Source organism: Chaetura pelagica, unplaced genomic scaffold, assembly GCF_000747805.2.
Source record: "Chaetura pelagica isolate M959 unplaced genomic scaffold, ChaPel_1.0 scaffold1317, whole genome shotgun sequence".
Taxonomy (NCBI): Eukaryota; Metazoa; Chordata; class Aves; order Apodiformes; family Apodidae; genus Chaetura; species Chaetura pelagica.
In genome coordinates, this window is record NW_009954037.1 from 1798 (window position 1) to 15310 (window position 13513).

Genomic DNA, 13513 nt, shown 5'->3' on the forward strand with positions numbered 1-13513 from the left:
CTCCCCACAGCCCGGCCAGGGCTGCTCTTGGCTGCTTCCTCTCTACCGCCAGCACCCAGCACCCCACAGGACCCCAGTTCTCACCACTGGAATCCCCACCACGGCCAGGCATCCCCAGCCCTGAATCCTCATGCAGGGCATGAGGTGCCCACCAACACCCAGCACCCATCCACCACTCTTCTGGCCATGACTGGGGGGCTCTGCAGGTCTCTGGGGATGAGCAGCCCCAGTGTCCACCCCCCTGCCCTAGACATCAGCACTCCCCACCCAGAAAACCGTACTCCCACTGTAATTGCACCCAGGGGTGTCTCCTGTGCACCAACCACCACAGCCTATTCTGCCCTGCTACAGGAGGGCACCCATGGGTACAGGGGCATCACCCTAAGCCCCACAAGCCAAGCAGGCTGGCTCCAACTCCAGCCATGCCCAGCTCGGTGGATGGTTTCCTGCCAGAGCATTCATGTTTCCGCAGCCCCCCCGGGCCGGCAGGACCCCGCAGCGAGGGGAAGGTGGCCCAGCAGCAGCCCAGACAGCGCGGAGCCTCCCGGCCCAGGTGCAGCAGGACAGGGAGCCCGGGGCCACCGAGGCGCCGGCTCCGCAGGCAGCTCCACGCAGGGCCCAGCCCGCTTCCTTCCTGCTGCCCACCCTGGCTCCTTGGCAGGGCACAGGGTGACCCCACTGTCCCCTCCCCAGGCCTTCCGTTCCCCGTAGCCCTGGGAAAGCTCTGGGTCTGGAGCTGCACTCCCACTGCACGCACAACTAGCACCAGGGAGGGAAGAGGAGGTGGGGCTGGGGGCAGCACGTGTGACCCCCCGCCTGTTCCAGAGGCATCAGGCTCCCAGCACCCACAGCCAGGGGACACAGAGCTGCACAGGGTGCAGCACCAGACCCGGCAGTAAGCAGGGCCCCAGCTGAGAGCAGGGTGCTGCACCCAAGGCAGGGCCAGCACCGTGTCCACGGGACACTGGAGGCCGATGAAATCACATCTCGAGTCTAGACTCAGCGACTCGGTGGGCCGGGCCTGGCCGCCGCGCTGTGCCCGGGCCCTGCTGCACACTGTTTGCTTAGCTGGAGGTATTTAATTGGAATTAAAGTGGCCCCTCTTGTTTTTGTGGACAGGGCTGTAGGAAAAAGGAGCTGTAAGTCATAGAAAACATCTGTAGGAGACTGGGAAGGGTCATTCATTAGATGGCAGAACGCGAGGCGCCACTTTTAGTGCTCACAGACGACGTGGGGAATAATGGTTCAATGCGGCTTTTGTGGAGGGGCTGCCCAGCCAGCAAACACTTCTGTTTATTCTGGCAGTGGGCACAGCCAGAGGCATGTAGGATCCTCTGCACGCCTGTACCCCAGGGAGGGCACTCCTGGTGCTGCGGGACACATGGCAGCCAGCTCTGGTGGGAGCCCAGGTGGTTGCTGGATTTGCCCCTGCCTGCAGCCACTCCAGCCCCCTGCCTGCCCTGGCCCCAGGGGATGCAGGATGGTGCCTGGCTCCCTGCAAGGAGAGGGGACAGCCTGTGCTGCCTTCACCCCACTTCATCCCCAGCTCTCTCCCACCCCCATCCACCCCCGCAGGCTATGGGGGCTCAGCTCAGCTCCCCACACAGCCAAGGCAGGGTATGTGTCCCCCTCCCAGCAGGTTCCTGCACCCCAATCCCAGCTCACCCACCTCACTCCAGGGCCAGACCCTTGCTGAAACCCACCCCGTGTGGCTCTAAATGTAGCAGGGCTGGGGGGATGGCCAAGCACCAGAGCAGCAGGAGGGGGAAGGGGACAATCACTTGGAAACAGCCAGACAACGGCCATGGGCCCCACAGGGAGAACAAGGTTGCTGGAGAGCAGGGACACTGATCCCACTGCTGGGCAGGCAGCTGCCAGCGCGGCCCCGGCCAGACCAGCACTGCCTTCCTTCGACATGATTTAATATGAGAGAAAGCAAACGCACGATACAAAATTTAAAAACCGGCCTGTGGTTTGTCCCCCACCCGCCTGGTGCCCCCGTGGGAGCTGAGCAGGCGGGGGGCAGGGGGGTGGCTATGCGGCGTACATCGATCCCCACCTGCGGCTGCTCCGACACACACAACACGATGCTCTTGCACAATTGTTTTGTCGTCTGTCACTTGCGGAGGGTCTGGGAGGGGCCCAGCCCGGTGGCACCAGGCACAGCCCACGGGCAAGGTCACTTCTCCTTCTTGGCAGCTTCTGTTGGCTCTTCTTTGGAGGCCCCTGGCACCTCCTTGGGGGTAGAGCTCTCCTCATAGCTGGGAACCAGAGGGATGAGAGGGAGAAGTGAGTGCAGATAAGACCTTCTCTGGGGACAGAGACCTGTGCCAAGCAGGGACGGCCCAGCCTGGGGGTCTGTCCAGCTGCAGTCGCTGTGCTGAGGGGCAGCCATCACCCCTCAGTGTAGGAAACCCAATGAGACCAATAGAGACCAGGTGGGGAGATGAGCACTGTGACATCCCCCCAGAAACTACCCAACCAGGGGCTGGGCCTTCCCCTGGCCAAGCCATGGCGCTGGGGGGGCTGTTCTCACTCCCAAGAGCACCATCAGATATCCTGGACAGCCCTACACTGCCAAGCAAGGGGCTGGTTAGCAGGGGGAGTCAGAAGACCAACAACAGTGACACCCCCAAAAGAACTTGCTCCTCTGGCTCTAAACCCCCCCTAACAGCATCCACACAGCTCTGGCAGAAGAAAGGGGCAAGTGCTGCCCTCCAGCAGGAAGCACAAGGGCAGAGAAGTCAAATCCTCTTCCCTTTCACACTCTGCCCTCAGAAGTGGGGAGAAGCTGGCCTGTAGCAGCAGGACAACAGCTCCTGGCTCTGCCCAGGGGAATTTGGGAGCCAGGACCAGCCCCTACCTGGCCAGAGCGACAGACAGAGAGAGGGCACCGCGTGCGCTGCTACATGGCACTGGGGCTTTGCTGCCGGCGTCGGCGGGGGCAGGAGAGTTTCTGCTGCATGGAATCAGCAAGGCTGGCTGGAGAGCCCGACACGGTGGGGAAGTGGGTAAGTCTTGGTGTGTGTGGCAAGATTTCAGCAGAGGATTCATAGCTGCAGGAGAGAGAGGAAGCAGGAGAGAACGCAGGGAAGATGAAGATGGAAAGGAGAGGGAGGAAAAGAGGAAAAGCAGAAGAGTTTTGGAGTGAGGGTGCTGCACACCCAGCACCCTGTGCAGGCAGCCTGCTATCCCCTCTGGCTGCTGGCACCTGCTGCCCCGGGCTGGGATGACCCCGGGGCTGTTCTGGCAGGCTCCAGCCCACACTCCTTTTCCCTGCAGACGGCAGGGCAGGGCTGCAGCATGGGCTGAGACCAAGGGAGAAGGCAGCTCCCACTGGCATGGGTAGATCCAGGAAGCTGGGAGCCCACAGGTGAGAGCAAGCCTGGGCACTGGGAAGCTCAGGGGCTGTGCAGGCAGCAGGACACAGCACACCCTTTCCTGACAGCAGACAGAGGCAGAGCAAAGGTCTCTCCCTGCCTAGGGAGGCTTGGCAAGGCTGGGAACCACAAAACTGACCCTGACATCACCCATCTCTGCTCCACCAGTGCCCCCTCCCCAGGCCTGCAGCACAGACCTGCCCTGGTAGCGCTCAACAAACAACAGCAGGCAGGACTTTACTGCTGAACACCTTGTACTAATGCTGGGTGAGGGTGGGAACAGGGGCTTTAGCCCCCCTGCCTGGCTCCCTGAGGCACCTTCCAGCCCGGCGGGCTGGACTGACTCTCACTAGTTTCCTGGCCAGGAGATGGTGAATCACGACAGAGGAGCGCGGCTGCAGCGCCCCAGGTGCACAGGAAGGCTGATCCCAGGACACGCAGAGCCTGCAACATCAAAGGACGGAGGGGCAGGTGCGGCAGGGCCGGGAGCTGGCCCAGCTGCCAGCCCTCTGGGAACACCCAGACCCGAGTCTCCCAGGGGAGGGGAAGGAGGAAGGGCAGTCCCCTCCCTACTGCACCCCAGTCACCTGCTGGTTTCCCTCTGAATGGGCTGGGGGCTTGGGTAGGGGCACCCCCAGGGTGGGGAAGCTGGGGGTGTGCACAGCCCTGATTTGGGACAGATGTTCCCTTTCCTCTTCTGCCTCAAACCAGCAACTGCACTGGGCCCTCGAGAGCACAATGAACTGAGCACAGCACAGAACCAGCTCCTGGACAGGCTGGGCTGTGCTCCTCATGGCCAGAGGGGATGGCAGGACCAAAGCTGCCAAATGCCTGAAGCCTGGCAGGCAGAAAGGGGACCCAGCACAGACCCCTTTCTCCACTCCTACTGTCCCCAGGGCAGGGAGACAGCTGCAAACCAGGATCCTTTACTGAGCAAGGAGGCTGGGATGTGCTCGAACCAGCCCTGGCTGCTCTCACAGCCCCATCAGGCTCCATTCTCCCCCACCCACAGGCCCTGGGACACAATGACCAAGTATCTCAGCCCCAGGTGTGCGGTCCCACCCTCCCCTGCCCGCCAGCACACGGGAAGGGTTTGTCACTGGGGCGTAAAGCGATACCAGATGCTGCCTGCGTGTTAGTACGGGACAAAGCTCCCACCCAGCTCAGGAGGAAGTGGCTGGAGCCAGGCCCAACGTGTACGAACACAGCCCTGGCTCCCTCCACCCACACGTGCCCGTGCACACCCGGAGCGTGCCCGGATGAACCCGTCCCTCCAGCTGTGCCCAGGCGTGGGAACATCTGCACGCTTCATGCGCTCCAGCGCCACGGGCTAAACAGCTCCATCCCCAGCTGGGGCTCACCTGAACATTTCAGTTACTTCTCCCTTTGCCAAGGCCACAAGGAGCGGGAACCCAATGCAGGCAGGGACCAGGTACAGAAGAGCAGGCTGCAAGGGAAAAAAACAACTGCTGAGCCAAACCACAGATCACCCCTCAGGGGGAGCACAAGGTGAGCTGGCCCTGTCCCCACTGCACCCACAGTGTCTGTCACAGTGCTGCACAGGGGGTGAATGCTCCAGAAAGTGACTTTGAAGGCCAAGTTACAGCTGCAGCACAAAACCCTTGCCATGAGGCCACCAACATCCCTGTGCAGACCAGTGATAGGACTCATGGACTGTGGGCTCCCAGGGCCCCTCTGCACATAGGGTGGGTCTTCAGGGGCAGCTTGGCTCCCAAGAACTTGTTCTTGGGAAGGCAGCTGCCTGAGCCAGCCTTGCCCCAAAGGGGACTCAGCTCCAGCCAGGCCCACAAGTGTTGGGCCAGAAAAGGTACAGGCAGGCACCAGTAAAAGCAAAGCCAAGAGAAGGAACACATGGACTATTTCCTGGCATGATGCAGGAAGCTCCTGGCCAAGCTGACGTGAGCCCCACTGGGGACGTGCACCTGCACGAAGCAGCACAGCTGAGCTCACCTGGGCGTGCTTGAAGATGTGCATGATGAATATGGTCAGGCCCAGCCCGAAGATGTAGGCCACAAAGCTGGTGTAGAAATACGTGTGCGTGTTCTTCTTCAAGCTGCAGGGAGAGGGAGCGAGAGCCCAGTGACCCGGGGGCTGGGATGACAGTGGCCAAATTGCAGCCAGTCCAGTGTTCTCAGCCTGGGAGCTGCCCTCTGCCTGAGGGAACAGCTCCTGGTTCTGTGGGAGCAGTGTGGGACTGGGTGGAATGACACCCAGGTGAGGGGCTGGAGAAGGGGAAGCAGGATCCTGCTGCTGGATGAGGGGGGAGAGATGGAAGACTCGGTGCTGGGACCCAGGGGGAAAGTCCCACCTCCTGAGGGGAGGAGGCATGACCAGTCCCTGGCACCCCACTTTCAGCACACGCTGTGTTATCACAGGGCAGGCTGCAGGGACTGGGATTCCCAGCAGGTGCAGGCTGGGTGTGGGCGTAAACACCTGGAAGAGCTGGCACAGACCCGAGGGCCTGTGGAGCAGCAGCAGGAGGGGGCGGGCACATGGGGGGCCCATTCCCAGCAGCCAGGCTGTCAGTGTGGGGCAACTGCCCAGCACTCCACCCCGCTGGCAGGTGCAGCTTCCCCCGTGCCAACCCAGCCAGCACTGCCAGGCACTCATTTGCATCCACGCGAGCACTTCCCTGTCGCCAGCACCCCCGGCTCTTTCCCACGCCATTCCCCTCGCTGCCCGGGCTGAGTGAGGCTCTGGAGGCTGCTCTGTGCTGCCTGCCCTGCCCACCAGCTCAAACAACTTGCCCACAGGGCTCAGGACTTGCCCACAAAGCCAGCCCTGCTCCTGTCTGCCCCCCAAGAGCTTCCCCTTGCACCCCTCCCAGTCCCAGCCACTCTTGTGGATCCCCAGACCAAACCCCAGAGGGGAGCACACGACTGTGCTCCTGCCTTCCCCTCCCCCTTTCTCCTCTACAAAAGCAGCTCAAATACCCTGCAAGATCCAACCTGCCAGAGCCCCCTCACCTGATGTCAAACCGCAGCAGCAAGGCGATGAAGATCCCTGCGGGGAGAAAGGGACAATGAGGGAAGGAGGGAAGGCAGTGGCAGGGCAGGTTGCGGGCCGTGCCTGGGCTGACAGTGCCCTCTCGTGGCACAAGGCACCGGGACAGCACCCGGAGCTGCCGGGAGACCCCCAGCCCATGCAGCCCCCAGCCTTGGCACGGCCGTTCCAACAGGCGATCCCAGTCACATTCCTCATCTTTTCTGTCCTTACCTGGAATGACAATGTCTCCCAGACCAAGCATGGCAAAGTTGTCAGCCTCCAGCCCCTTCTCCAGCAGGTCCTGAGGGAAAACCACTACAAGAAGCAGGGAACAGGGGAAGTAAGGGGTGGGAATCTGTGATAAGTAGACTCCAGACCTGCTATGCATGGTGAAAAGGCACCAGAGCAAGGCAAGACCCCTCCCCTCAGCCCTCTGCTCCCCTGCAGTTCCCCATATTCTTCTTCCTGGGACAGCTCTGGGATAGGAAACAGAGAGGTTTGGGGCCAGCCCCATGCACAGGTTTCGGCCCCAGTTCCCAGGACCTCAACTACTGCATGCTCCATAACAGCACAAATTCACCCCTCTTACTGTTTTGGGGAAAATGTGGTGAGTTTTGCACATTATTATTTTTTTCTGAGCAGGTGGAATTGCCTGCTCTGGTGGCCAGACTGACCCAGGCAGCTCAGGGCCCTACAAACCACCCCTCCCCAGAGGCTCTCTGCACCTCACTGCCACCAGGCAGCAGTCAAAGGGCTCATCAGCAGTAACCAGCCCTTCCTGCAACACATCCCACCTTCCCAGCCACCCCCAGGAGGCAGAGGCTGCACAGCCAAACGGACACAGGGCAGATCTACTCACGTTTTATCGGGGCTTCAAAGGATTTGGCAACTGTCACCATCACATTGGTGCCAAAGACCTAGGGGAAGCAGAGGTGTGGGGGGTGACCAGAGCTGCATGGGGGGAAGGTGGGGTGTCACTATGACTAAATCTGTGCTGAGACCCAAGCAACCAGTCCCTGCAGTGGGACACAGTAAGAGGGTCCTCACTTGAGGATGGCTCTTCCACAAGGCTCCAGCAATTCATAGATGTGCTGAGGTGGCAGACAGCTGGAGAGGGTGCAGAGCAGCAAGGGCTGCACTCTCCATGTCTCCAAAGCACTGGGAAGAGATTCACACCCAAAGGAGGGTGTGGGGCTCAGCCAGAAGGCTGAATTCTCTCCAGCAAAGAGCAGCAGAAGTGGCACAGTGGCTAATGAACCACAGAGCTGAGGCTGTTAATGAGCCTATGAAACAGGGGCAGTGCTGGCCAAGTACAAACCAGCACACAGTAGCCTGGCTTCAACAGGGAAAGGATTACTCAGGCAGCTGCAGAGCTGCTGGACAGACCTCAAGGTACACAAGGCTGTCAGACATCTGGAAATGCAGTACTTGCAAAGGTGGAGGCAGCAGGAAGGGCTGGGGAATATGGACATTACAAGAAAGGTGCATCCAAACCCATGGCAGATAAGGAAACCCCAAAATGAAGATGTCAGGGTGCTGCATGGGCTGAGGGAGAGACTGGAGGCATTCCAGTGCTCCGAGGGGATGGATGAGCACTAATGAAGCTGGCAGATGACAGAGCTGGGACATAACCCACAAGTGCAGGATCAGCATATCCCAGAGCAGGTATGTCTACCCAGCATCTCTGTCAGACCTCAGTGGGGAACACAGGTCACCAGAACTGGATCTGCTGCACACCTAGGCACCCCACAGCAGCCCTGGTGAGATCCTACCAGCCCTGTGCTAAGCCAGGGATTAAAAGCAAACACATTTGCTGAGCCATGTTCTGCCACTGTTGGATTCCATCATCACCCCCACCACACCCCTTTGGGCTGAGAAAGCAGGAAGCCTGACTGGGACCATGTGTCCCAGCAGCGGGTGCCTGCAGAGCAGTGCCAGCCCCTCGAGTCTGCCCTGGGAGTGTCCCTGTTACCCAGAACACGTCGTAGATGAAGAGGCCTCCGAGCAAGATGCAGCCAGTGCTGACGTTGTTCAAGTGCAGCAGCTCCACTCCGTTGAGGGAGAACGCCAGCCCGAAGAGGTTGTTGGCAATCCAGTGCTGGGAAGGACAGGAGAGGGAGAGTTGGATCCCACAGAATGTCCCAAGCCACCACCTTGGCCCATGAAGGCTTTCCCAGGGCTGACCCAGCCTGGTCCCTGGCCTCCCCACAGCAGGTATGTGGCTCCACTTACCTTTCTCAGCAGGTACCAAACCCCCACAACACTGCTCAGGGCCAGGCAGACAAGATCCTTGGTGTCAAACTCGTAATTCACTATTTCTGCATACAAGAAAAGGAGCTGGATTTTAGGCAGCCCAGACAGGTCCCTGTCCCACATAGGGCGGCTTCACAGCTGGGAGGCCACCCAGCCCACAGCACTGCCACCCCAAAGGAGGGGACTGTACCCACAGAAGTGGCTGTGCCCAGGGGAAACGTGCCAGCGGCAGGCGAGCGAGCAGCTGGCCCTGGCAAGGCAGAGCCTGCCACATGGACAGCATCTGCCACCCTTCTGTCAAGGAGGAAATTGGATTCAGGCAGGGAGAGGCAAACCTTCTCCCTCTTCCTGCACCAGTTAACTCATGGTGGTTATCATAACCCCTTCCCCAGTAAAGCTACTGGGCGGGAAACTTCTCAAAGCATCTTCTACCAGCGCAAGGATTTGAATCAGATCAGTTAAGGCAGCACAAAACAGCCAGTGCTGCCCTGCCCAAGGAGCTTAAAGTAACAGCAGCTGGAGCTCCGTTTCTGCAGCACTCTGGGATCTGCCTCTGGGGCTCTGCTGCCAGCCAGAGGCAGCAAGATGCACAGGTCAGCCCAGAGCTGCAGGGGCAGCCGGGGCTGGCCGGGGCAGCAGGAGCAGGAGGGGGGTCTTTGAGAAGGTTGTTCCAATGGGATGCAAGTCAGAGCACCAAGTGAGAAAAAAACACACCAGTAAAGGCAGAAAACAACCTGGCCCCCAGGGAGGGTGGCCAGCCAACCTACCCTCCTTGCTCTCCCCAGAGCCCTGGGTGAAGAGGAGCTGATACTGCTTGTTGGGGAAATTTGCAGGGAAGAATCTGTTCATCATGGGGCTGAAACGAGAGGTGCAGAGAAGGGCAGCTGGACAGAACCCTGCAGGACACACTGCCCAGTGTCCCTGCAGCACAAGTATCATCCCACAGCCCTCCTGAGACTGGGAAGCACCAGGATTCACCACAGCAGGGATTGGCAGGAGCCCTGGTGTCAGTCACCATAACACAGAGGCTGGCCCTTGTCCTCTCCAGGGTCTGACCTGCCCACATGTGACAGTCTCCCAAAATGCTGAAGGGCAACAGAGCATCACCTGCAAGAAGGGAGGACTCACCCCAGGCCCCAGCAGCCCCCTGAGGACTCAGCACTGGCTGGGCCACCAGCCAGCAGCTCTTCTGCAGAGCTGGGTGTGGAGACAAAACACTTGCCCAGCCGGTCCAGGGAAAGCATCTGCTCCCCAGCACCCCAGAGCTCAGGAAACAGGAAACCAGTTCTACTTTTTCAGTTACTGAACAGCCTGAGTGTTCAGCACGAGAGGCCAGGGATGTCACTGTGAGCTCCAGCTGCCCATTTCAGCCATTCCAGTCAGGGGAACAGGGGTGCTGAGGAGCTTTCCCCTCCCCAGGGCAGCAAGGACTGTGCCAAGCCACAAGAGCTCTGCAGGGTGAGCTGGACTTGTCCCATAATGGTGGCCACCCACACCTCCACGAGCTCTCCTGGTGGTGTTGTACAGGGTCTTGGGTCTCTCCAAGACTCTGGTTACCTAATAAGGAAGGGTACACTGCTCTGAGGCCTTCACACCACTAAGGGACAAACCCTCAGAACTGAGATCTGGCTCTGCTGCAAGACAACAGTGCTCTAGAAACCCTCCCCCAGAAACGGGGCACTCTGGTGCCTTGCAGGTGGGCAGCCTGGGACACCCCCCACAAACCCTTCCTTCCCTGTACCTGATGGTGTGGGACAGGGCCAGGATCCCCAGGACAAAGAAATACATGGAGAGCAGAAGATTGATGTACTCTTGAGAGAAGATCTGCAAGACAAAGCCAGAGGGGGGAGGACAGTTACTGCAGGGTCCTCCCCATCTACAGCACTTCCTGCTGCCATCAGCAGCTGCTGTGTCAGAGCTCCAGGGAGAGGAGAGGAACAGCTGGAATAACCCAAATTCTTGCACTGCTGATGTGAAATACGTGGGGAACAGCTGCCTGCAGAACAAGCAGCGGGGGCTGCAAGTTGTGGCACATCTTTGGACTGCTCAAGTCAAAAAAATAACTTGTGGGATGTGGAAAAGAGAACAGAGTTTCCCACATGGAATCAGCAGGAGCAGGAAGCAAAGCTCCAGGGGCTGCCCTGGCTGAGGGGAGCAGCAGCACCTCCCCCCTCTTGCTGCTACAACACCCCCAGCGTGTCCTGCTCTAATTAACAGGGTATTAATAGAACTCCTGCCCTCTGATGCACACGTTGCCTCATCACCAAATCCCACCCCCTCAGCCCAGGGGCCTCTGTGCTTTCCTGGAGGGGGATGCTGGAATACTAGAGCTGGGGCCGGGGTTAAAAAGTCACTGATCACAGTGACTTCAGTGGGGGCCACATCTGCACATCTTTCACTAGTGTCCCTATCCCAGTCAGCTCCACACACTGCTGCTGGGACCTGTGGCTCAGGAATGGTCACACAACCCCAGCTGTTGGCTCTGCATGTCTAAAAGATCTCACCTGAACACAGAGGGACTTGCCCACAGGCTAGCCAACCCCAAGCCTGCAGCCAAATGGGCTTCCAGACACAGCACAGGGCACAGCACCAGGACAGCAGCGCTGGGAACTCAGCAGTCCTGGGCACCCTCTGCTCTCAGACCCAACTTGGCTCAGGGAGATGGGCAGAGCTCGGGGTGAGCTCACCCCCTGGCAGCTCCCCAGAGCCACCTCCTGCACAAACAGGCCCTGATGTCCCCCCAGGCTGTGACAATTCAGGTGAGAACTGACGTCCTCCTGCCTGGTGGCACTGAAGAGCTCGACCTGCGCAGCCTCACGCAGGTTCCATCCCAACACTGAGGGCCCCCAATGAGGAGAAGCCAAAAATCAAGTCAGGCCCATCTCAGAGCCCCATCCCAGGTAGGAGGGTGGCTGGGTCTGGCTCTGCTCACTTACTTTAAAGAAGAGGTAGAGCCCCAGGAGGGTGCAACTGGCAACTATGGGAAAACGAGCAGCATCCCGACTGGTGATGGTCTCTGGCATCTCCGAGGAGTTCTGGGGAGGGAAGGAGAGATCAGCCCCTGTGCTGGCTTCACACCCCCCCGAGAGGGGGGCAGACACCATGAGCTGGGCTCTGCAGTGGCTTCCAGAGGAGCAGGCACCCTCCAGCCCTCCCATTGCTCCCAGGGGTAGGGCTGAGGCACAGGCAGAGCCCGAGGTGGAAAAGGAAAATCCACCACAATTTACTGTTGTTTGTTGGTTTTTTTTTCATCTTAGATAAGGGAAAAAACCCAACCCAAGGCTTGTCCTTGTTCCCTCCTGCCCCTGCCCAGAGGGGAGCTGGGCTCCTCTGCTGCTCACGCCCTCCCCATCTGTGCTCACCATATGTCACTCACCCTCCCGACCACATTTCTCTCCAACCCCCTTTTCATCCCTCTCACTTCACCCTTGGGACCTCCCCTTGTGCTCTAAAGCTCCAGATTTGTAGATAAAAAAAACCACACAGCCCTTTTGCCTTCTGAGCCACCTTTGCCAAAGCCAGCTCCCCATGTCCCAGGTCAGACCTTCAGGAGGGAAGCAGAGGGGGCTGCCTGCCCCCCTGCCTGCCCAGCTGCTCCCAGACCTAACCTTCCTCAGGCAAACACCTGCGGCCAGAGTGGAAACCCTACAGCAAAACCACCCTGCAAAGGAACAACGGCTCATCCCAGGGACAGCTGCACAGCACAGCCCGACTGGTGATGGTCTCTGGCATCTCCGAGGAGTTCTGGGGAGGGAAGGAGAGATCAGCCCCTGTGCTGGCTTCACACCCCCCCGAGAGGGGGGCAGACACCATGAGCTGGGCTCTGCAGTGGCTTCCAGAGGAGCAGGCACCCTCCAGCCCTCCCATTGCTCCCAGGGGTAGGGCTGAGGCACAGGCAGAGCCCGAGGTGGAAAAGGAAAATCCACCACAATTTACTGTTGTTTGTTGGTTTTTTTTTCATCTTAGATAAGGGAAAAAACCCAACCCAAGGCTTGTCCTTGTTCCCTCCTGCCCCTGCCCAGAGGGGAGCTGGGCTCCTCTGCTGCTCACGCCCTCCCCATCTGTGCTCACCATATGTCACTCACCCTCCCGACCACATTTCTCTCCAACCCCCTTTTCATCCCTCTCACTTCACCCTTGGGACCTCCCCTTGTGCTCTAAAGCTCCAGATTTGTAGATAAAAAAAACCACACAGCCCTTTTGCCTTCTGAGCCACCTTTGCCAAAGCCAGCTCCCCATGTCCCAGGTCAGACCTTCAGGAGGGAAGCAGAGGGGGCTGCCTGCCCCCCTGCCTGCCCAGCTGCTCCCAGACCTAACCTTCCTCAGGCAAACACCTGCGGCCAGAGTGGAAACCCTACAGCAAAACCACCCTGCAAAGGAACAACGGCTCATCCCAGGGACAGCTGCACAGCACAGAAGCAGCAAGGGAAACTTCGCCCTCCCCAGAACCACAACCCCACACACATACCCCCAGTTGCCACGGAAACCAGCTGGAATAAGAGATAAGGGTGGACAACGAGCTTTAAAAATGCCCCGGGATGGGGGAACAAAGCGACACACGAGTGTCCCCCAGCACCACAGAATCTCCTGGGGGGCAGGAGGGGCAGCCCGGAGCGTGACAGCGCTTGAAGTTATCGGGACAGGCAGGAGCTGAGCTGGAAGAGACTCCTGGGAAGCCAGATAACTGCCCGCGGGATGCCAGACCGGCCCTGGGGACACGGGGGCTGTACCGGGAGCGGAGGGCGGTGCGGCTGCCCCGGGGTGTGTGCGGGTGAGGCCCGCGGGCCCCGCAGCCGCGGGGGTACCTTGCTCTTGGCGCAGCTGACGGAGCGCAGCGCCCCGAAGAAGATGGGCAGCAGCGCCATGAGGACCAG

The 13513-nt window shown here is 59.7% G+C and overlaps 1 protein-coding gene across 1 annotated transcript; it reads right to left on the minus strand.

Moving 5' to 3' along the window:
• Positions 1 to 1906: 1906 nt before the first annotated feature.
• HM13 (histocompatibility (minor) 13) lies at positions 1907 to 13513 on the minus strand (the record flags this gene model as incomplete). The annotated part of the gene is made up of 12 exons (XM_010002303.1): positions 1907 to 2261; positions 4742 to 4827; positions 5352 to 5454; positions 6368 to 6404; positions 6618 to 6701; positions 7246 to 7303; positions 8359 to 8484; positions 8619 to 8704; positions 9407 to 9495; positions 10381 to 10463; positions 11576 to 11674; positions 13445 to 13513. Coding segments are annotated over 12 exons (1002 nt in total), but the record flags the coding sequence as incomplete, so codon positions are not given.